The sequence below is a fragment of the Sturnira hondurensis genome, unplaced genomic scaffold, assembly GCF_014824575.4.
Source record: "Sturnira hondurensis isolate 20B ecotype Veracruz unplaced genomic scaffold, ASM1482457v3 Scaffold0018323, whole genome shotgun sequence".
Lineage (NCBI taxonomy): Eukaryota > Metazoa > Chordata > Mammalia > Chiroptera > Phyllostomidae > Sturnira > Sturnira hondurensis.
The window spans coordinates 77,150-101,333 of NW_028090954.1; the positions used below are offsets into that span (position 1 = coordinate 77,150).

The 24,184-nt window shown below is 46.5% G+C and overlaps 1 protein-coding gene across 1 annotated transcript; it reads right to left on the reverse strand.

Moving 5' to 3' along the window:
• Positions 1–633: 633 nt before the first annotated feature.
• Positions 634–22,626, reverse strand: LOC119002899 (cytochrome P450 4B1-like). The gene is made up of 12 exons (XM_037068985.1): positions 22,411–22,626; positions 8,161–8,302; positions 7,935–7,979; positions 7,360–7,486; positions 6,458–6,583; positions 5,535–5,686; positions 5,265–5,382; positions 4,714–4,890; positions 2,855–2,988; positions 2,014–2,078; positions 1,829–1,911; positions 634–1,406 (listed from the first exon to the last, which is right to left on the reverse strand). The coding sequence occupies exons 1-12, from the start codon at positions 22,588–22,590 to the stop codon at positions 1,223–1,225; spliced, it is 1,533 nt and encodes a 510-aa protein (XP_036924880.1). The 5' UTR covers positions 22,591–22,626; the 3' UTR covers positions 634–1,222.
• Positions 22,627–24,184: the final 1,558 nt, after the last annotated feature.

Sequence of the window (24,184 nt, forward strand, 5' to 3'; positions counted from 1 at the left end):
AAAATCTTTAAGTAATCGATCAATTAATTTTTCAAAGACCCTCTGTTGTCAGCATGACTAGCAGACCCTGACCTAGGACAGATCTCTGGTCCTTCAATCTTTATCTATAGACAATACCCATTTTTTTATGGCTATAGCCTTTTGACATTGATTTATGAGCTAGCCATGTATGCTGTATTCCATTCTCAATAAAAGCCATTTGGGAGAAGGGCTAAGAGCATTCCCCACTAGACGGAATTGCCACCCCTTTTCCCACGGGGACAGCAAGATTGTGTCCAGGACAACTTATTCACCATCCATGATGGATGGGAGGGTTCTGCAGGCCTTACTTGGAACCAACCCTATTGGTACATGTACCTGTCAAAGAGATTGTGTGGAGGTGACCAGAAAAAAACCCTGAATCATCACGTGGGACTAAACTGAAATTCACCCCAAAACTCCTTCTTGCGCCTCATTCCACACCCTGCCTCAAGGCTTGATTCAGGCACCACCCTTCCCTAAAGCTCCCCTCTAGTGTCATTCTGCCACCTTCACCAACCAAAGCCCATGCACCCAGGGCACTGGGTGACTCTGACACAGAGATGGACGATGGCAGTAGTGACACAGAGTCCCATCTCAGGAGGGTAGAAATAATACCTCTGAGTTCATATTCCATATTGCTTCACCTTGACAGTGGTTACCTGGATGTGTGCTCTAGAAATTCATTGTTCTGAACACTTTGGCTTTAGGCAAATATTCTTTATATTATTTTCCTAACACATATGCAAAGTTAAAGACAGACACCCATCTCAGTGAAGGGCCAAGCCCCAAAGCCAACCCTCTGTCACGTGAACTGGGTGAGTGCTGGTCATAGCCAGGAATCCCAGGGCACAGCTTCCAGCGCATTCACTCCATCACCCAGACTGGAATGTAAGTTCCTGCTACATTTTAGAAAGTTTGCCTATTACAATAGGAAAAAGAAGAGACTAGAAGCAAGTGGGTTCTCAACACATGTTTGCTGAGTGAATGATCAGCTCCAGGAAACATGCACAGTAAGCATTCATAGACACACCTGCTTTCTGGCACCATTCTTGAGGATGGTGTCTAGGATACCAACTCCCCTTCTACAATACAAGCCTCCCAAGGACAGGGAGCCACAGCTGCTCCACAACCCAGCCTGGAGGGGTCAGGGCCCAGGGAAAGGCCACAGCCTGGACTGTCTGGGGCCATACTCTTGGCAGAGCTACTTCCCAGAGCCTGGGCACAGTGGCTTCAGGTGAAGGTAGATGCCATTCTGGGAGCGCAGGACCAGCTGTGGCAGCTTGATGGGTGGCCGCAAGGGGTCCAGGGCAAACTCAAAGCGGAGCAAGCAGAGGGCCGTGACCGCCTTCATCTCGTTCATGGCAAACTGCTGCCCGGTGCAGTTCCTGCAGTGAGCAACACAAAGAGGCATCAGGAACAGGGTGTCTGAAGTGGTGAAATCCAGTGCTCTCAGTGGCCAAAAAATCCATAACTATTTTTGCATGACTGATTGCCTGATGCATTGATCAACCTGGGCTTAAGAAACAGATCATAAGGTAGGTTCCCAGACTACTGCTAAGTAGATTCCCATTGAGGATTCTGCCTAGGGGGTCTCTCTTGCAATGACTCAGCAACCCCACCCCTCTGCTAACAACATGAATAAGCTAATGGCAAGAAGAAAGTCCTTGGAGCTTACCCTGTGTTCCAATCACCACCACCCAGCATGGCCTCCTCATCACAGAGTTCCCCAAAGTGATGTCTCCCCCAAGACATCCTCCACCCTACCTCCTCAGGCCTGAGGGACTGGAAATGTGGGGCTTCTCCTTACCTGGGCCCAGCAGAGAAGGGTTTGAAGGCAAAGGGGTGGCGTCCTGCCACATTCTCAGAGGAAAAGCGCAGGGGGTCAAAGATCTGAGGGGACAGGCCAGGCTTAAATACACACCATGTCCAGAGGAAGGCTGACTCCCTGTCACCTCCCTCCCCCTCTGACCTCCAGCCTCAGGAATGGGATACCTCAGGGTCAGGCCACACTGCACTGTTCCTTTGGAGGGCATAGATGTGCAAAGAGACCAGGCTGCCTGTGGGCAGAGCAGAAGGAACGTGACCAGGTGGTCCTGACCAGGTGGTCCCAGGCTCCTCACAGGGCCCAGGTCCTGTCGTGTCTGCCTAACTAGACACTGGCCCCTGCCTCAGCACTGCTAGTGACAGAAGGTTCATGACAACCCTCAACACATCAAGTGCTTTTGATTATCATCATGCCTACTTCCTGTAGGTCAGCACTGGGCACAGCATCAGACACAGACATTTGTGGAATGGAACAAAAAGGGACTGAACCCACACCCAACACAAAGCAGGACACACAAGGACTATTACATGCTTTCGGCTGTCAATGAACTAACTGTCAAAGCAAGTCATTCGTAGCATTATGCTATCAACAGTGACAGCTACCAGTCATTGCATCTGGACCATGCACCAGATATGGAGTTGAACTTTCTTTATGAAGCTCCCAAGTACAGTTGTACAGGTTGGCACTGCACACATCATAGTCTGTGTGAATGATGCCCCCTGAAGTTGTCCAGGGAACAACTTGCGTGGTGACACAGGACAGCCCTAATGATTTACTCCAGGAAGCAACCTGGTAAGGCAGGTGTTTCCTCAGCCTCATTTCAAAGAAGAGGAAAGAGAACTTAGTGATAGAGGGGTTTACCCATGTTATGGAGCCAGGATGGGACCCAGGCCAGCACAAAGCATGAGTTCTCTGCCACAGGTGCAAAGATTCAGCCAAAGGTACAGAGAGTGTCAGAAAAACATCCTCAGAGGCCCTGGTTCCAATCCCAAATGCACCCTCTCCCACCTGCAGGTAGACAGCGGCCATCCACAAACGTGACAGGCTTGCTGAGCTGACGGGACACCTGAGGCACAGGCGGATAGAGGCGGAGGCTCTCCTTGATGCACATGGTCAAGTAGGTCATCTTGGCCAGATCATCCCTGCCAGTAACACAACCAGCCTTTTCTGAAGATGGGCAGCAACCAGGTACTGCGGGAAGACAGGCTCCAGCCCCCACTTCCCCTTCACCACCATCACACACCCAAGGCTCACAGAAACGCAAATGCAGCAAGTGCTCAGGACAGACTGGACCAGGGTGGCCACTCGGGCCAGAAACTCTGACTCCACTTTTCAACATCCTTCCCTCATCCTCACTCTAGGAAGGGAAAGCACAGGACCCTAGAAGTGTGAGTGCACCCAGCCATCAGAGACAAGGAGAGTCCTGTGTCTCTGAGAGCCCCAGAGAAGCCCCACATGAGTCAGTCCCGTAGGTTCTGCTAGGTTTCCCCTGTGGAGCTGGAATGTATTGGAACAGAAGCTAATAGTCATTTATTACCACTGAATGCAGTAATAAATTCATGAGCAATGAAAAATTCTGGTAAATATATATGTATATATGTTTATTTGTTTATTTATTTATTTATTTATTTATTTATCTTTTCTCTGTTCTCATTTGCCACTAGAAAGCTCAGACCCAAATTTGAGGTGCAACTATAAGCACAGGGCAATACCTGAATCCACAACCACCAGGCTTGTCCCCAGGTCCTCATTTTCATGTTGGTTTATTGTTTTATGGAATAAGTGTCCATTAAGATACTTAACATTCTAGGTAAAATGAAGTGAAAATAAAAAATTCAACTTCCTGCCTACAGGCTCTGTTCAAATTATTACCTAACCTAATATGTCCAGCTCTCTCTCCTTTCACCTGGCTTTCACCTCTCCTTGGAAAGCCAACTTGATCCCCACCTCTTCTGATTTCTCTGCCTTTAAAATGCGGTTACTCATTCTTTAGTTTTCTCTAGCTTTGTAGCTATGTGAGTTTAACTCTCTGAAAACTCCCAGAGCAGGAAATTGGCTCCTCCTCCTTGAATTCCCACCCACATGCCCAGTAGCACCTCACATCTGGCTGGACACCCTAGAAGACTTCCTTCCAACATCCAAACCTTAAAAATAAGTCATGGAGACTTCATCCTGCAAATCTTGGACCCTAGAAGTATGTGTGTCTCTTTCCAAGGAATCTAAGCTTCCTGCCACCAACTGAGCATGTTCTGCATCCTGGCCAGGTGCCTGGCCCAGATACTGCCAAGAGGGGAGAAGGCAGGGAAATAGAGATGTGAGGGCAGAGCTGTGGGAGGTTCCCAGAGAGCCTGCTGCAAAGAAAGGTTAGTATCAATGGTGGTGTGGCAAGGAGTCCAACTTGAACCAAGAGACAAAAAAACTCAAATTTTCTGAGTGATGGAGTTTGGAAAAAAACCTTTTCTTCTTTTCCAAAGGGTCTGGAGGCTCGCATGACCACCCGAATGCAGGTGGGAAGGGATCACCTCCTTTGGCTTTTCCAAGTTTGTTCATCCTCAGCTTCCACCTCTTTGTTTGCCAGCATTCCCTGCTCTATCAGGAGGCAAGAAGGGTGGTCAGGTTCTACCATCAGAGTCAACACTCAAGAAATCAGCCATCTGTTCACTACCTTCTCTACGGGAGAAGGAGAAGGGGAAGGAGAATGATATCGGGGTGCACCCTATTGCAGGAGAGGTAACCAGGACAGTGATCATTGTTCTCACCTGTTTTCAGGATGGCCCTGTGTCATCAGCAATGACATCAGACAACATGGGCACAGCCTTTCCCGAGAGCTGAGCAGGACAGCCTGGGCTACCTGCAGCTTCACTCACCACTGGAAGGAGTCCCTGTCCTGAAGGATCTGACAGATTTCCTCCCGGAAAAGATGCTGGTGCTCCGGGTACAGGGTCATGCAGTAGAGGAACCAGGAGATGCCACTGGTGGTGGTGTCATGTCCTTCAAACATGAACGTGTCCACCTCAGCCCGGAGGTCTGCGTCCATCAACTTGCTCACTGTCATTCTGGGTTAGGATAGGCATAATAGCCCAAGCCAATGCATTTGTGGTAGGGGTGAAGTACTCAAAACAGCAATTCTAAAATGAAGGTCCAAGGGAGGTAGAGAAAGCTCTGAAAGTGGTCTATGGGCCCTCTGGCTTGTTACCAGGATTCCTGCTACTATACCTCTTTCCACAGCCACAGCCAACCACACTCTGCACCATCCTACCTATGAGGCTTTGCTGATGTGTCCTGGACAAAGAACGGGCCATATTTGCTGGATAAAGAAGAGGAAATGCTTAACCACCCTGCTGCTGTTCAGTGATCCCTGCCCCTGAGGGTGGCCTGAACACCCCAGTTGAACCCATTCACAGGAAGGGGTGGAAACTGTGCACTCACCCGAGCCCCCAGGAGAATGTCCAGGAAATCCAGGTGCCTCCGGTTCTGCATCTTCTCCTGTTCCTTCTTGTCTTGCAGGGCTGCCTTCCGTTCCTGGATGACTTGGTCTAGGCCAGGAGTACAAAATGTCACTGCCCAAGAACCCATCCTCTGTCCACAGGGGAACAGAAGTTCTACAATGGTAGTGTCCCAGACTGGCCCAAAGGAGTGACATTGGAGCCCTGACTTCCTGTGGGTGGGCTGTGTGGGAAAGATTCACCTGTGCGCTTATGAGCCACCTGGAATGCCCTTAGGAAGCGACGGCCATGGGCAGTAAGCCTGCAGATGAAGTCATGATGGTACTGGAAGGAGTTGATGCGCTGCTTCATCAGCAGAGCGATATCCTTGACTGCCTCATAGTAGTTACTGTACCTGCACAGAGATGGAGGGGGAGGGGTGCTCAGACCCTGACCCACAGAACAGCCCCTCACTGCTTCATACCAGGAATCCAGCCCCAATTAAGCACTTTCTGCTTTCCTCTCTCTGCCATTAAGCCTGAATCTCTCTCCCCACCTTGGACAAGTCCTGCTCCCCCCAGCAGGGGTGACCTCAGGTGAGGGGGCCCGCCAGGCCACAAGGGGACCAAGGACAGAGTTCTCCACTGCCGCTGCCCGCAGCAGCAAGGGTGGTCGCGAGGTGAGGCGAGGGACTTAAAAGAATGGAGAGGACCATAAGCTCTGCTGGCAAATGGCAACTTTATTCAAGGAACTGCTGGCTTATATGCAGAACTGCAGTGGCCTGAGAACAATGTTGTTTTACAAAAGTTTGTACACTCCCGAAAGCTATCAAGAGGGCAAGATGTTCTCATATCCTGAGAACATTAGCCCACAGATAACAGTGTCCTCATGACTATCACTTTCTTGGAACATGACGCATATGCCAAGATCTTGTTCTTTCCTTCAAGGCTGAGAAGGAGAAGGTCCAGAAGATGTCAAGATACCCGCCGGCTCCAGGGACCAGAAACCAAGTCCCTCCACCATTTTCACAGTGGGGGACTCTGTCCTTGGTCCCCTGCGGCCTGGCGGGCTCCCACACTCAGGCAAGACCCTGTCTCCTCACAGATCAGAGCCCAGGAATCCTACCAAGTCTTTCCTCTGAGGTAGCCTGGATTGGGACTACCATCAGCCCCAAGTGCCCTCTGACCTGTGGCTCAGGCCGCTGTGTCCTTTGCCAAAGGTGCACTTCATGAGTGTGTCCAGAGCCATGTGGCCCACATCACCAAAGATGTCAAAGCTGTTACTCTCATGAGCCTTTTTCTCCCACTTGTCCTGGAACCCGGAGAGAATGAATAATGTGGTGAGGCCACGAGGCAGCCTGTCCCAGGCACCGAGTGCCTGGCCTGCCCCTCTGTCCTACTGGACTGTGGGGTGGGGCAGGCAGAGCTTCAGGCTCAGAGGGCAGGACCAGGAGGCAGGCCTTCCACAGCATGCACAGACACTTCCTCCCTGTCAGGGCTGCCTGTATATAAGGGAATTGATGGGCCTCGGGGCAGTGAGCTGCCCAGCAGAGCATGTGTGTAAGTCAGGCCTGAAGTAATGTGTCAGAGAAGTTCCCTGCAAGGGCACAGACCACCCGGAATAACCTCTTGAGATTATCTGGGCCTGAGATGAGGAGTCTGACTTTGACCCCTGGCATTTCTTTTAAAGGAAGACTTTCCGATGGCATTGTTTTAGGCAGTTGTTGTAGATAGTGAGGAGATACTTTTTAGACATGAATGACCTTCCTCATATTCCCAAACATAGGAATCCCTCAAATCTTCTCCAATAGGAGCCTTATTGGGTCCCTCAAAGGCCTATTTTTCTGTGGAGACTGCCTGGGTCTCCTGGAGCAGAAAAGGGCCAGGGATGCCTGGCCACTTGGACTCCACACCTAGTCAGCTCCCAGCAGGCATGTGGTGTCAGGGATAGCAAGTTTTGGCACTGCTATGGGCAGGAAGGACCTCAGGGCCTCGGCGATCCCTTCACTGCCCTCCCCCAGGGAAAACTGGGCAAAGAGGGGCTGACCAGCAGACACAGCCTCCAAGATCTTGACACTGGGAACTCATGAGCATGGTGTTTGTGGATTCGGCAAACACCATCACATAGGGCTTTAGCACATCATAATGGAAGCCAGGTGTGAGCAGTTTGCAGTGCTGGAACCACTTGGGCCCCTGGAGAACCAATAGGCCTCTTCCTGGGGAAAGGATGGGAGAGGGAGGTCTAGTCAGTACACACAGCTCTGCTCCATCTCTGGCAGTGCAAAGCTAAGCAGTCCCGTCTCACCCAATCCAACCCTAGTCCTCCCCACCCAACCTCAAACCTTGACCCAGCTCTACTTTCCAGCCACATAGCATCTAGTGACACCAGCCTTCGGCCCATGACCATACCTTTCCTCAAGTCCATGCCCTGGGCAGCACCACTGTAACATCTCCTAGGATCAGCTTTAGAGCCAATCCCTCCAAGAAGCTATTCCTCACACTCACACTTTTTCCCAGACCCCTTGCCCTACCTTCCTGGGCTGAAGACACACCCAGCAGGAGAAGGTGCCAGGGCCCCACTTCCCTGGATAACTGACTGAATGGGGACAGGACAGGGAGGGATCCTATGGCCCAGCACCAGGGGCACAGATGGTGACCACTCACCAATCCAAGGGATGACAAAGTCATACACAGCTGAGGCCTTAGGGTCTGTAGGAGACAGAGAAGACTGGATAAAGGCAGAGTTGGGGGATTTCCAAAAAAGACTAATTGATAAATAGGATGTGAACCGCTGCTGCCCTAATGAAGATACAGGCCCAGGACTCCTCCCAACATGGTAGCATGATCCCTTGGCTCTCAATAAGCCCTGCCCTCTCCCGAGAATGCTCACCCCCTCGACTGTACACAGCTTTGGCATATTCAGGCTCATAGATGTTCAGGAAGCCAAGGAACTGCCCAAACCAGAGTGGGTGTGCATAGGGGAACTCGTGGGCCCAGGACACTATCTTGTCCAGGCTCCCTGTCTGCTGGATCTGTAATGGTGACAGAAGGGCTGGTCAGTCAGGAACCCAGCATTACCAGCCACAATGAGTCCCTCAGCCTGCACAAGAAGGCCCAGGGAGTATCCATCCCTCCTCCTACACCCCTTTCCCAGTCTATCACCCAGTCCTATCCATCTTTGGTTCACTCCCCTCTAGAGCGAAGGAGCCACTGATTTCCATCCAAACCACTTTCCTATTGCACCTGGGTTGGCTCTAAAACAAACAATGACCAACCTACTGCTTTCTGGTTCCTGCCACTAACCCTCTCTCTAACTGTAGCCAACAAGAGATTTCTTGTCAGCATTAAACTCTTCATTAGAAAGATAGTCCCAGCTTGTTATTTAAAAGGAAAACCACCATGATTCCATCTTGTTAAGACATTTGACACATGTTTATTGAGGATCTACTATGTGCAGGGCATTATTTGATGTCTCAAGATAATGAAACAAACATGGGCCTGCCCTTTTATTTTATGGAGAAGATGACAAGACACAGAAATAGTTAAGTAAAATCATGGAAATGATAGTAAGTTCTGAGAAAGAAATAAGCACTGTGCTACAAGAGACTAACAGGGGAAGCTGCTTGGATAACAGTGATCCACATGGCTTCTTGTTGGAGATGACATTTAAGGTGAAACCTGAAGTATGATGAGAGGCTGGCCATGTGAAGAGAAAGAGAAGTAAGTTCCAAGTTGAGGCAACAGCAAGTACAGAGGCTCTGGGGTGGGAAAAAGTACTGGGTCTTCCAGCAGCTGCCTCACAGTGAGAGTGGCTTGAGTTGAGTTAGGAGAGATCATTGCAAGGGTGGTGGGTGCCCTCTGGGAGTTCTTGTAATCACACTTACACGCCCAAAGGTGTTCATGTAAAAATACAGTACACTATAAATACCCTTCCAAACCGTCTTTTTAAAAAATTAACATATCTTGTCTTACTTTGGAAACTAGTGCATTTCACTATCAGTATTTTTTAACAATTATATACCATTCCACTATATGTATATACCATGGTGTATTTATCCATTTTTCCGTATTTTGACAGGGTCTTTCAGACCCTTCAGTGACCTGCCCATGGGTCTCAGAATGAAGTCTGAGCTTCATTATTTGGGAGGAAAAACACCTAATGCTTCTTAAGTGCTTGCTGTGTGCCAAGCCTTCTCAGCACCATATATACATCTTTGCCTCATCTGATGGTTACAATGACTCTATAAAGCTCTATTTGAAGGCAGAGGAGCCTAAAGTAAAGAGATCTGATGTTCCTTGCCAAGGATCACATACTTGTAAGGGAAGTGGGATGGGAACCAGGAACGTTTATTCCATGGCCAGTAACCTTCAGAGCTTGAAGACCTTGTTTGAATACAAATTTCCCCTGTTGTTTAGATGCATGAATTTGAGCAAGTTCTTTAGGCTCTCTGAATCTTACTCTCCTCATCTGGAAAGTGGGGGTGAAAATACTTAGCTGATAAGATTGCTTTAGCGTTAGAGAAATCATGCAGGGCATGTGTCGTACGTATTAGGTTTGTCGGGTGGCATTCAAGGCCCTTAAGGGATAAAATCTGCATGAAAGGACCTAGGGCAGGATTCAGCACAAGCCGAGCCCTCAACAAGTAGATCCTTCCCCTTGAAGCCTACCTCTCCCCAAATTCTTCCTCCATGCTTTCTCCCAGCATCTCCCAAAACATCCTACTCCCAAATGCTCTCAGCTACACTGAAGAATGTGCTCTGAACATGCCCTAAGATACTTCCACCTATGGGTAAAGGACTAACCAAAACTTGTCCCCTGTCACATGGAGGCTGACCTTGGCTTACACTGTCTAACTTTGTTTTATTCGACACTTGATACCCGTAGAACGTCAACTGTATTGATAGGCAACATGACCATAACAAAAATGAACTTTGATTGGTAAATAAGATTGGGACTAGGAAGAACCATGATGAGCAATAAACACTTGATGGAAACATAGGCTTTGGGTTTTCTTCAGTGTGACTGCATGGCTCTTGCAGGAACCCTGGGAGAGTCAGTGAGAGTCTGCATGGCTTGGAGATTCCGAGACAAGGTGGACACATATCCCCCAGTGTAGGTCTCATTTCTCTGCCCCTGGCCAGCCCCTTAGGACCAGGTGGTTGGCTGATGGCTGATGTGGATGTGGTAAGGAATGCCTGAAGTGCCCTTGCTGGCAAGCTGCCCATATCCTCAGAGCTGTCTGATGCTAACTGTGTCTATGGCAGCCTTGTGTGTATGAATGTCTAAAACTAAGATGGTCTCCTGGGGTGTGGCATCATGTCTGTGTCTTTGCTTCTTTGCTGATACCATTCCTTGCTCCACATATACCCTCTAGCTGAGTACTGCCCATTTCTCGACATCCAACCTGAATGCCCTGTTCCAGGAACCTCTGTATCCTCGACTGTGGGAAATCTACCTCCTCCGGGCCTCTCCAGCACTGTTACTACCTTACCCATGCTCTGCTTGCTGTTATAATTTCTTGCTTGCATGACCAGTAATATTAAAAATGGTCATATTGGCATTCATTGAGCATTTAAAGTTGTCAGACACTGCACTAGTCCTGATATACAAATTCTTTCATTTAATCCTCAGAAAATCCTACAAGACAGACACTATCATAATTCTCACTTCACAGATGAGGGAGAGAAGCTCTGTCACATGGTTAGTTAGCAACAAAAGAAGGATTCACACCCAGGATCCCTTACTCCCCTCTCTGTGGTGAGTTCCAAGGGCACCGATCACATCTGTGTCATGTCCAGGTTCTGTGGAGCTCGGCACAGAGCCTGAGAAACACCACGTACTTGATAACGTGTGTGTGGAACAAATGCACTGAATAGAGGAACTGAAGTAGAGGAAGACAAGAACGGAGCAGAGAGAGCACACAAAGCATCTGCCTAATGTGGACACTGGTCAGGGATAGTCAGTCTCATGAGAAAGCAGCCCAAAGTCTTGCTCAAATAGCATTGCAGATGTTTATTTGTTTTTCCCAGCTGACTCTAAATGCTGGCTCTGGCTAATCTACATTTTCTACTTATTTTTATCTCTCTTTCTCCCTTTTTAAAAAATATTTGATTTATTTATTTTAGAGAGGGTAAGGGAAGAAAAGAGAAAGGGAGAGAAACATCAATGTACTATTGCCTCTCATGTGCACCTTGCTGGGGACCTGACCAACAACCTAGGAATGTGCCCTGACAGGGAATCAAACCAACAATCTCTTGATTCACAGACCAGCACTGGATCCATTGATCACACCAGCCCGAGTTTCTTTTTTTTAATATTAGATTTATTTATGTTAGAGAGAGGGGAGAGGAGAAGAAGGAGAGACACACTGCTGTGAGGGAGAAACATCAATTTGTTGCTTGTCATATGCACCTGGTCCTGTGAACCTGGCCCACAACCCATGCAGGTGCTTAGACCAGGAATTGAACTATTGACCTTTTCCTTTGCAGGATTACACCCAACAAATGAGCCTCACAAGTCACAGTTGCATTCTATCACTTGACATAGGAAATGGAAGGGAACAGATATGCATTCAGTATCTCATACACGTCTGGTGTTATGTAAGTAAATTCATAGGTTGCTTCATGCAGAATGGATAATTACTCCCATTTGACAGATGAGGAAACTGAGGCTCAGAACTATGAACAGACTTGCCTATTGCTTGTAGGTTAGTACTGCTCTCAGGTGAGAGCCCCCAGGTTCTCTACTGCACAGCGAAGGTTGTCAGGGCTGCTGTGTTTAGGTGCATAATCCCCTAGATTTATGTGCAATCATGTTGACATCTGTGCAAGTACTGGCCCTGCTTTTCCTTCAAGTAAAATCCCCTTGCATGATCCTCAACCATGAAACAAATCCATGTGTCTTCCAAGAAAGAGCCTTGAAGGACACTGAGCATCTGATAATGTCTGACCCAAGACACTTTCCCCAAGGGCCCTGGACATGGGACCTGCCTAATATTCTTTAGCCACCCATCTTTTGCCTTCTCAGGACTCTTCTCCTCCCAGACCCTCTGCACAGTGCAGTGATATCTCCCCATTGATATTCCCACTCACTGCTTTGGAATTACCATCCTGAGTTTAATCCAGGGGCTGAAGTAGGGTCTTGTCACTGTCTTACTGCCCTGGTGTACACAATGCCAAAAAGTTTGTTATTACACAAAGCAATAAACATCGTTTCCATCTACCAGTAAGAGGAAACTTCTGCTGTCCTTGACCCCTTCTCTTCCTCCTTGCTGGTTGGTGTTCCTAGAAGTATCCCTTTCATCTTGAGTGACTCTTATTTTTCCATCTGACCTACTGGGTTTTCCTTGACAACTTAACTTCAAATCACCATGACTGCTGGTCTCCTCTTCATCCCTTCCAAGTCCAGGAAGGCTGATTGGACAGGGGCAGGGACAGGCTTAAGTCCCAGAGAAGTCAGACTCACAGAATCTCAAGGGTGGAAGGAGCCCTGGACTGACCTGCTTCATCTCAGCCCACTCTCTTCCTCCTCAGTCATGAGTCTGCCCCTCTGTGTCATCTCCACCCAGGACAAGAGGTCCTGACCTCATGCTGACCATATCCACAGCTTGATCCAGCCCTTGCCTCCTTGTGCTCAGCTTTCTCCTACATGCCCTTGATTACCCCAAGAGCCTAGTAGGAGTGAAGGAATCTGCAAGCACCTGACCTCATTACTGGAACTGAAGCCCCACTCAATGCCCTAGGGTGTCCTCTGTCTGGGGGCTCACATGGCTGCCTGGCCAGGTCTTCTAAGTTACACAACTGGTCACTAGCCCTTTGGTCTGCCCTCAGGCAGCCTGATCACTCTGCACATCTATGCCCTCCTTGAAAAGTGCAGTGTGGTCCAACCACACAGTACACCACCCCTGGGCTCACAGGTCTAATGGGATGCTGTGGGGACTACCCTCTCCCTGGAACAGACAGGTTTTGAAGTAAGACCTGTGTCCTCGGTTCTTTAATTGCCAGTGCCTTTGCCCTGAAAACATAGCCAGATGCCACTTATGCAGCCTTCTCCGCTGGGCTGAGTTCAGGATGACTCCATGCAGTTTCAAGGGATGGTCTTTTCTGGGCAAGCAACTGGAATTCCCTCTCCCAACCCCAACACACAAGTCAGATCTGTGGGTCCATTCCAGGGAGCCAAACCTCAGGCCAGTAATGCAACAGCTCTCATTATGTGCAAAGTCCTCCCAGCCCCCCTGAGTGGAATGGGCAGAACCCTAGAAGAACAGGGCAGGACATAAACCAGCCTCAAGGAAACACATTCTGAGAATTAAGAAGGATGACAGATGCTTCTGAATCTCTAGGCTGCCCCTGAGACCAAGAAGGGAGAAGTTAATTCTCATAAACAGTTCCGCCCTGCCCCAAGCCCTTCTTTCCACCACAAGGCCTTCTCCTCCTTTCCTACTGCCATTATCACTTGGACTAGCAATCGCTTTTTTTTATCTTATTTTTTTAATTTAATTCTTATTCAAGTACAGTTTTCTGTTTTATATTCCCAGCCCTGCCCCCCAGTGTTCCCAACCTCCCTCCCATTTCTGCCCCCCACCTTAATTATTGTCCATGTGTCCTTTATACTTATTCATGTGAGTCCATTCCCTTTTCCCCTATGATTCTCTCCCCTCTCCCCTCTGGACCCTGTCAGCCTGTTCCGTATTTGAGTGTCATTGGTCATATTTTGCTTGCTTGTTTGTTTTGTTCTTTAGATTCCTGTTTAAGGTGAGATCATGTGGGATTTGTCTTTCACCACCTGGCTTATTTCATTCAGCATAATGCTCTCCAGTTCCATCCATGATGTTGCAAAGGATAGGAGCTCCTTCTTCCTTTCTGCAGCAAAGAATTCCATTGTGTAAATGTACTATAGCTTTTGGATCCAGTCGTTTAACTGATGGGCATCTAGGTTGCTTCCAACTCTTGGCTATCATAAATTGTGCTGCTATGAACATGGCGGTGCATAGGTTCTTTTGGATTGGTGCTTCAGGATTCTTAGGATATACTCCTAAGAGTGGAATTGCTGGGTCAAAAGGCACGTCCATTTTTAGTTTTCTTAGAAAATTCCATATTGTTTTCCATAGTGGTTGTACCAGTCTGCAATCCCACCAACAGTGAACTAGGGTCCCCTTTTCCCCACAACCTCTCCAGCACTTGTTATTTCTTTCTTTGTTTATGATAGCCATTCTGACTGGTGTAAAGTGGTATATCATTGTGGTTTTAATTTGCACCTCTCTGATAGCTACCAATATTGAGCATCTTTTCATGTGTCTCTGGATCCTCTGTATGTCCTCCTTGGCGAAATGTATGTTCAAGTCCTTTGCCCATTTTTTAATTGGGTTGCTTGTCTTCTTTGAGTGGAGTCGAGTGAGTTCTTTGTATATTTTGGAGATTAAACCATTGTCTGAGGTATCATTGGCAAATATGTTTTCCCAAGCTGTTGCTTCTCTTTTTATCTTGATACTGTTTTCCTTAGCCATGCAGAAGCTTTTAATTTTGATGAGATCCCCTTTGTTTATTCTTTCCTTTATGTCCCTTGCTCTAGGGGATGTATCAGTAAAAATATTGCTGCATGGAGTGTCTGAGATTTTCCTGCCAGTGTTCTCCTCTAGGGCTTTAATGTTTTCACGGCTTATATTTAAGTCTTTTATCCACCTTGAATTTTGGTGTATGGTGTAAGTTGGTGCTTGAGTTTCATATTTTTGCACATAGCTGTCCAGATCTCCCAACACCATTTGTTGAAGAGACTATCTTTACTCCATTTTATATCATTGCTCCCTTTGTCGAATACTAATTGACTGTAGAGAGTTGGGATTATTTCTGGGCTCTCTGTTCTATTCCATTGGTCTATGTGCCTGTTTTTATGCCAGTACCAGGCTGTTTTGATTACAGTGGCCTTGTAATTCAGTTTGATATCAGGTATTGTGATCCCTCCTACTTTGTTCTTCTTCTCAAAATTGCGACTGCTATTCGGGATCTTTTATGGTTCCATATAAATTTTTGAAGTGTTTCTTCTATGTCTATCAAATATGCCATTGGTACTTTAATAGGTATTGCATTGAATCTGTAAATTGCTTTGGGTAGTATGGACATTTTGATGATGTTAATTCTTCCAATCCATGAACATGGTATATGTTTCCATTTGTTTGTGTCTTCCTTGATCTCTTTCTTCAGTGTTGTGTAGTTTTCTGCATACAGGTCTTTAACCTCCTTGGTTAAGTTTATTCCCAGATATTTTATTTTTGTTTTTGCTATATTGAATGAGATTTTTTTCTTGATTTCTGCTTCTGCTGTTTCAATGTTGGTATACAAAAATGCCTTTGATTTCTGGATATGACTTTGTATCCCGCTATTTTGCCAAATTCATTTATTAGTTCCAGCAGTTTTTTGGTAGAGTCTATAAGACTTTCCATGTACACTATCATGTCGTCTGCAAACAATGCCAGTTTTGTTTCCTCCTTTCTGATTTGGATGCCTTTTATTTCCTTTTCTTGTCTGATCATTGTGGCTAGAACTTCTAATACTATATTGAATAGAAGTGGTAAAAGTGGGTAACCTTGTTTGTTCCTAATCGTAGTGGAAAAGCTTTTATTTTTTGCCCATTGAGTATGATGTTGGCTGTAGGTCTTTTACATATAGGTCTTTATTATATTGAGGAATGCTCCCTCTATTTCCATTTTTCTGAGTACCTTTATCATAGATGGGTGTTGTACCTTATCAAAAGCTTTTTCTGCATCTATTGATATGATTATGTGATTTTTGTCTCTGCTTTTGTTTATATGATGCATTACATTTACTGATTTACAAATATTTAACCATCCTTATATCCCTGGGATGAATCCCACTTGGTCGTGGTGTGTGATCTTTTTGATGTATTGTTGGATGTGATTGCCAATATTTTGTTGAGGATTTTAGCGTCTATGTTCATCAGTCATATTGGCCTGAAGTTTTCTTTCTTTGTTGTGTCTCTACCTGGCTTTGGAATTAGGATGATTAGGCTTCATAAAAAGAGTTGAGGAGTTTTCTTTCCTTTCAAATTTTTTGGAATAGTCTGTGAAGAATAGGGGTTAGGTGTTCCTTAAAAGCTTTGTAGAATTCTCCTTTGAAACCATCTGGTCCAGGGCTTTTCTGTGATGGGAGTTTTTTGATTACTTCTTCAATTTCATCCTTTGTTCTTGGCCTGTTCAGGTTTTCTGCTTCCTTTTCATTGAGTTTTGGAATATTATATTTTTCTAGAAATTTGTCCATTTCACCTAGGTTTTCAAATTTCTTGGCATTCAGTTCTGCATAGTAATTTCTTACAATCCTTTCTATTTCTATGGTATCAGTTGTAATCTCTCTTCTTTCATTTCTGATTGTGTTTATTTGGGTCCTCTCTCTTCTTTTCTTGTTGAGCCTACTTAAAGGTTTGTCTATTTTGTTTATCTTTTTTAAAAAAACAACTCCTACATTCATTGATCCTTAGAATTGTGCTTTTAGTCTCTATGTCATTTATTTCTGCTCTGATCTTGGTTATTTCCTTCCTTCTACTTGCCCTGGGCTGTCTTTGTTGTTGTTCCTCGAATTCTTGCAGGCATTGGGTTAGGTTGTTTGTTTGAAATGTTTCTGTCTTCTTTAGGTAAGCCTGTATTGCTATGAACTTCCCTCTCAGGACTGCCTTCATTGTGTCCCACAAGTTTTGGGTTGTTGCGAGTTCATTTTTATTTGTCTCCAGAAGCTTTTTGATTTCTTCCCTAACTTCAGTCTTGACCCATTCGTTGTTTAATAGCATACCATTCAGTCTCCATGATTTTGGGTGTTTTGGTTTTTTTCCTGTGGGGTTGGTTCCCAATTTCAGTCCCTTGTGATCAGAGAAAATGCTTGGTATGATTTCTATTTTCCTGAAATTGTTGAGACTCATTTTGTGTCCTATCATGTGGTCTATCTTTGAAAATGTTCCATGTGCATTTGAAAAGAATGTGTATTTAGCTTCTTTGGGATGGAGGGCTCTATATATATCAATTAGGTCCATTTCATCTAGGGTGTCGTTTAATGCTGCAATATCTTTGTGGATATTTTGTTTGGAAGATCTGTCCATTTTTGACAGTGGGGTGTTAAAATCCCCTACTATAATTGTGTTGCTGTCAATATCTTTCTTGAGGTCCTCTAGGATTTTCTTAATATATTTGGGTGTTCCTATGTTGGGTGCATATATATTTATGATGTTAATGTCTTCTTGGTGGATTCTTCCCTTGAGTGTTATGAAGTGACCTTGTGTGTCTCTCTTTATGGCCCTTTTTTTGAAGTCTATTTTGTCTGATATGAGAATTGCAACCCTGGCTTTTTTTTTCTTGTCCATTTGCTTGGAATATTTGTTTCCAGCCCTTCACTTCAGCCTGTGTAACTCTTTTGTCCTGAGGTGGGTCTCTTGTAGGCAGCATATGTGTGGGTCATGCTTTCTTATCCATTCAGCTATTCTATGTCTTTTAACTAGTGCATTTAATCTATTTACGTTTAAGGTTATTATTGAAAGTTACTTATTCATTGCCATTTGTGTACCTGCGTTCATCTCCGTCTCTCTCTTTTCCTTCCTTTCCTTAAAGCAGCCCTCTTAGTCATTCTTGTAGAGCTGGTTTGGTGGAGGCATATTCTCTTAGACTTCTTTTGTCTTGGAAGCTCCTTATTTGGCCTTCTATCTTGATTGAGAGCCTTGCTGGGTAAAGTAGCCTTGGTTGTAGGCCTCTGTTTCTCATTACTTGGAATATTTCCTGCCATTCTCTTCTTGCTTGGAATGTTTCCATTGAGAGTAGCCAACCTTATTGGGACCCCCTCATATGTTACTTCCTTTTTCTCCCTTGCTGCCTTTAGGATTCTCTCTTTGTCTTGGAGGTTTGTCATTTTAATGATGATGTGTCTTGCAGTAGGCCTCTTTGGGTTCCACCTGCCTGGGACTCTCTGCAATTCCCGGATTCGTGTGACTTTATCTCTCCTCAACTTAGGAAAATTTTTCATTACTACTCTTTCAAGTAGGTTTTCTATCCCTTGTTCTTCTTCTTCTCCTTCTGGTATTCCTATTATTCGGATATTATTACGTTTCATGTTGTCTTGCATTTCTCTTAAACTCTCCTCATTTTTTCTGAATCTCTTTTCCATTACTTGGTCCGTCTGGGAGATTCTTTCTACCCTGTCTTTGAGCTCGCTTATACGGTCTTCCACCTCATTGATCCTACTCTTCATACCTTCTACTGTGTTCTTCAGTTCAGAAATTGTATTCTTCATTTCCTCTTGGCCTTTGCTGTGGTTTCCATTTCCTTTTTCATGTTGGTATAGTTTGCGGAGAGTTCATTGTAGCTCCCCTGTAGTTTCTGGTAGCTTGTTGTAAGCTCTTTGAATTTCCTGATAACCTGAGCTTTGAATTCAATATCTGATAGTTGACTTGCCTCTATTTCATCTAACATTCTTTCTGAGACTTCCTCCTTTTCTTTCATTTGGAGATTGTTTCCTTGTCTTCCCATTGTTTGTGTTGTTCCTCTTGTTGGCCCCAGCTTCTTAAATTGATCTGTTCTGGTTCCCTGGGTTTATGGTGTGAACTTCTGTCATAGGATACCTGTAAAATTCAGTGGTGCAGTCTCCTGCAGGTATCTTGGTGTTCTCTGCTTCCACCTACTCCTCTTGTTGGTTCCAGCTGGTCAAACCTTTTCTTCTGATCTCACTAGCTACAGCAGCTTGAGGGGATGTTAGTGTGGCCTTTCTCGAACCTCAATGAACTCAACTGGTCTCGCCAGTGACCTCCCAAGATCCAGAGTGGCGCCACTCTCACGCCCCACTGAGACTAGATTTTTCCCCAGGCTTCCCAGCCCTGGCCTGGCACCCCAATGAGACTAGATTTTTCCCCAGGCTTCCCAGCCCTGGCCTGGCATGAAGGCACACGCTCCCAGCCAGGCTTTCCTGGCATTGCAGGCTTGGGCGAAGACCTTTCCCTGTGCTGTGGCTGAACACACAGGGCAACTCAAAATTCTCCCAAGCCGACAGCCACAGCCTGACTCCCGGTGCTTCTCAGTACGCTCCCGGCTGGTTAGTGAGGGAGCTGTTGGCTGGCTCTATTCCAGGGGACTTGCCAGCAGCCTGAGGCTCCCCAAGACTGTGGGAGAGCCAGCGCTACAGGGAAAGCACAGGCGACTCTCAGTTCCTCAAGCCAAGAGCCACTGCTTGACTCCTGGTGCTTCCCAGTCTGCGCCAGCTGAGTAGGGATGGAGCTGGCAACTGGCTCTCTTCCACAGGTCCTATGAGCAGCCCCAGACTCGCCGAGACTGTTCGAGAGTGGCACAGGCCCCTCGCCACAGGGAATGCATGGGCGACTCTCAGTTCTCCCGGGCCAGCAACCACAGCCTGACTCCAAGGCTTATCAGAGCTCTCTGGTTTGCTTCCGAATGCCCACTCCTCTCTCTGCCACTACAGGAAAACCGATCTCTCCTGATGTTTTCCAATCTGCGCCCTGCCAGATAGGGAGGGTGCCGGTGATTAGTTGTCTCCCAAGGTTGTTGTTGCCCACCCTCGGCTCTCAGATACCGGGGCTGCTCTCAGAGACCAGGGCGGCTGGCCAGGGCCCTGGCACGGCCCTGCAGAGGGCCTGCCGCTGCCTCTCCCAGGCTCCCTCTTACCTTGTTGATCTGCAGTCGCCTCCTCTCCTCAACCTCTGGTCATTCAGTGTCCGCTACACTCTCTGGAGTCCTGCCTTCTTATATGCTGGGTCCCTGTTGGGCATCTGCTGTGCTCCTCCACAGATCAGCCCAGTCTTTCTCCCACACATGGAGGGAAGAGAAATCCTTTGTCCTATTCTGCCGCCATCTTCCTCCAATCAGGAATTGCTTTCTTTAATCGTCAACCAAGGATGCATTTACTGATTCATAGAGAGAGAGAAACATTGATGTGAGAGAAAATCATCAGTGTGCTGCCTCCCATACATGCCCTGACTGGGGATTGAACTTGCAACCTAGGTATGTGCCCTAAACAAAAATAGAAACTACAATATCTTTTGGTGTGTGGTCCTATGCTCCACCCAACTGAGGCAGAGCTGCGGTCACTTTTTATGGCCTGATTTTATCCTGAATGAAAAGGCAGGTGTTCTGAGCTTACCCTCAACTCACTTCCTGAGTTACAACATGAACATAGGCAAATTCCTTGCCCTTTCTGAGCCTCAGTTTTCACATGTACACATTAGGGATAATAATCCCTACCCTCTCCTTCCTGTATCTCAAGCTTCAGCATGGACCCAACCAGAGCAGAGGTGCCAAGGCCTAAGAGAGTGCAGAGCTGTTGAGCCTGACACAGTTCCCCAGAATACGTTAGTAATGCCAGAGGTCATCAACCCATTTATGCCTTGCTGGATGCCACATACTGGTGGCATACTTGTGCTGGAAGCAATAGCCAGAGTTAAGCCATCTTCCAGACCTTCCACATACTCTCAAAGTGGGTCACATCGGGTGGAAGGAGAGTGGGAAGGTGGAATTTGGGGGTAAAAAAGAGCAAACCCTGATGTGAGGGTAGGGGAGCAAGGTGCCCATCCTAGAAAACCCAGCTTCACTGGAGGCAAGAGAAAGTGGAGGGGTTGTGAGAGGATAGGGATTGAAGGTCTCCCAAATGCCTCTCATCTCATCATTAGGGCCCTACCTCCTTTCCATGACCTCCTTTTGTACTTAGGAAAGGCTATCCCAAAGCCCTCCTGGTTCCTCCACTTGTCTTCTTCATCACTCTCTCTCCTCTACCAATAGCCCTCCCTACACTTCACCATCCACTGTTCATTCAGTGATGCCTACTGGGCCCAAGGCTTTGTGCTAGGCCCTGAAGGTACAGGGCTGAATCAAACCGGATCTCTATGTCAATATTGGGAAAGATGAACAAATAAGCAGAAAATGACACCCCAATGAGACAAGTGCTGATGTAGACAAGAACACAGGCTGATACAAACTCCTGATTAGACACCCAACCCAGTCTGGGGCAGGGAAGGCTCTGGTCTCAGCTTTCCCCCCTACACAGTAAGCTTCTAGAGAGCAGAGCCTGGGTCTGATTCACCTTTCTGGTGCATCCTTTCCTTTCCTTGGTGACTCCAAGGTTATCTGGACTTCCTGAGGAAGGAGATTATGTGGGGGCAAGAATAAGCCTGGGCAATCCTCATCTGAAAATCAAGTTCGTTTCCAACATCAATCATGGAGGAGAAGCAATTCCTCAGACTGTGAATCAGGCAAGGTACACAGGAGGTAGAAGAAGTAATTATGCCTCTCTGAGCCCTAATCTCTGGTAGCTACACCTGGGCTCTTAAACCTGGCTGAAGCACAATGGTGTCATAGAAGTTTTTAAATTCAGGCTTCTACTTGCAATATGCTAAGTAGGATCTCCAGGGGCTTTGGGACAAGGAATTTACTCTGCTGGTTGGTTCCAGTGCAGGTGTTCCTTTCCCTGTGTGCTGAAACCTCTGGTCTAGATCTCCATGAAGGTGGGAAGCTAAGAGCTTTTCCTGACAATGGATGTTAAGGTGGTCTCCCCACCCTGAGGTAACTGGACAGAGCAAGTGAGGATATGAACCCAAGATGATGTCACAAATCCTTAGCAAGCCCTTAGGCATGGATGGCCAGGAGAACACCACCTTTAATGGCACCAGCAGCTTAGATGGACTTCGTGGTCTTTGGGTGACAGTACTGGTCTCTGCCTTCACTTTAATTGTCTGCCTTAAAATGGAAATCTTTACATTGCACAGAACAAAAACGACATTGATTAAGCACTAAACAAGATTGCCTAATTTCATCAGACTCTCCAGAATTTTTGCCCAGATGTTGTTGCCAAGCCCTTAGCAGGAACTTTGTCTGAACCTTGGACCTCAAAATGATGAAAAGGAGTCTGTGGCCTGCTTGTGCTCCAACTTTAAATTGTCCCCAGAAAAGACCACACAGAAGATGGATCAAGGGGGAAATTGGGTGGCAAAGCTGAATGGAAACCATGGCTCCCAGGATATCATTTCCCTGCCCTAGTAAGGGTCTCTCTCCTGCCTTGGCCCCAAGGAGACTGGGATGGATTCTCTGAAGAAAAAGAGGCCATTTTCTTTCTCCACCAGCCTCTCTTAATATCACCATTCACGTACCTCGAGGGCATGGCCAAAGAGCCAGTGGGTAGGGGGCCCTGGGAAGCTGTCCATAGCCCTGGTGAGAAACTGCCTCCGCATCAGCAGGCGAAAGAGCTTCAGGAAGCCTAAGACCAAGATCAGTCCAGACGCCCACAGGCACAGGCGGGAGAGGCTCAGGGAGAGCAAAATAGGCCCCATGACTGGAGTTGGAGCCACCCAGGTTCCTCCCGCTGCTTTCTGGTTCACTTATACTCTGCATGCTGGTACCTTGCCCGGTCCTGGCCCCAGCCAAACCAGCAGCAGCATTCTAGAAAGTGAAGCTTCATAAGGAAAAGAAAGCAGCCCCCAAAGTCACAGAAAAGAGCAGAAACAGCCTGGCTGACTAGTCTCAAAACAGCTGGAGAGAAACCACATAGCAAGCTTCAAAGAAATCACACAAGGGATATCATGCCTTAGTTCCTTGGTAAAATCACTGGCATAACAACTGCCTTTTCATATAAGCACCTTGTTGTTCTACACACTGAAGCCTCATTTAACCCAAACGAAGCACTCCTAGATACTCACTCTATATCATGTTCCAGGTAATGAATCTGAGGCTCAGCTTTGCCTGAGCTTTCTTTTTTTTTAATATATTTTATTGATTATACCATTATAGTTGTTCTATTCCCCCCTTCATTCCCCTCCACCTGCACACTCCCTCCACCACCATTCTCCCCCCCCCCTTAGTTTATAACCACGTGTCTCAAGTTCTTTAGATTCTATATTTCCCCCACTATTCTCGCCCTCCCCCCTATCTATTTTCTACCTACCATCTATGCTATTTTCTGTGCCTTCTCCCCCTCCCATCCCCCTGTTTCTAACCCTCCATGTGTTCTTCATTTCTATGGTTCCACTCCTGATCTAGCTGTCCTCTTGTTTTGCTTTTGTTTTAGCTGTGGTTGTTAATAACTGTGTGTTTGCTGTCCTTTCACTGTTAATATTTTTCATCTTCTTTTTCTTATATAAGTCCCTTTAGCATTTCATATAATAAGGGCTTGGTGATGATTAACTCCTTGAACTTGACCTTATCTGAGAAGCACTTTATCTGTCCTTCCATTCTAAATGAAAGCTTTGCTGGATAAAGCAATCTTGGCTGTAGGTCTTTGGATTTCATGACTTGGAATACTTCTATCCAGCCCCTTTCTTGCCTGTAAGGTCTCTTTTGGAAATCTGCTGACAGTCTGATGGGTACTCCTTTGTAGGTGACTGTCCCCTTATCCCTTGCTGCTTCTAGGATTCTCTCCTTCATTTTGGTCTTGGCTAATGTAATTATGATGTGCCTTGGTGTGTTCCTTCTTGGGTCCAACTTCTTTGGCACTCTCTGAGCTTCCTGGATTTCCTGGAAGTCTATTTCCTTTGCCAGACTGGGGAAGTTCTCCTTTATTATTTGTTCAAATACGTTTTCCACTCGTGGCTGTTTCTTTCCCCCTTCTGGTACCCCTATAATCCGGATGTTGGAACGTTTAAAGATGTCCTGGAGGTTCCTAAGCCTCTCCTCATTTTTTTGAATTCTCATTTCTTCATTCCTTTCTGGTGGGATGTTTTGTTCTTCCTTCTGGTCCATTCCATTGATTTGAGTCCCAGTTTCCTTTCCATCACTATTGGTTTCCTGTGCATCTCCCTTCATTTCAATTAGTTTAGCCTTCATATGTTCCTCTAATTTCTGACTATGTTCCTCTAATTTGTGACTATAATCTACCAGTTCTGTGAGCATCCTGATAAATAGTGTCTTGAATTGTGCTTCTGAGAGGCT

Excerpts from the sequence above, each read along its gene's own strand:
- LOC119002899 (XM_037068985.1), bottom strand. The coding sequence starts at position 22,590 with ATGGGGCCTATTTTGCTCTCCCTGAGCCTCTCCCGCCTGTGCCTGTGG. Across the intron at positions 5,687-6,457 it reads CACAGCGGCCTGAGCCACAG|GTACAGTAACTACTATGAGG; the intron begins GTCAGAGGGCAC and ends ATCTCTGTGCAG. Across the intron at positions 1,912-2,013 it reads CAGTGTGGCCTGACCCTGAG|ATCTTTGACCCCCTGCGCTT; the intron begins GTATCCCATTCC and ends CTGTCCCCTCAG.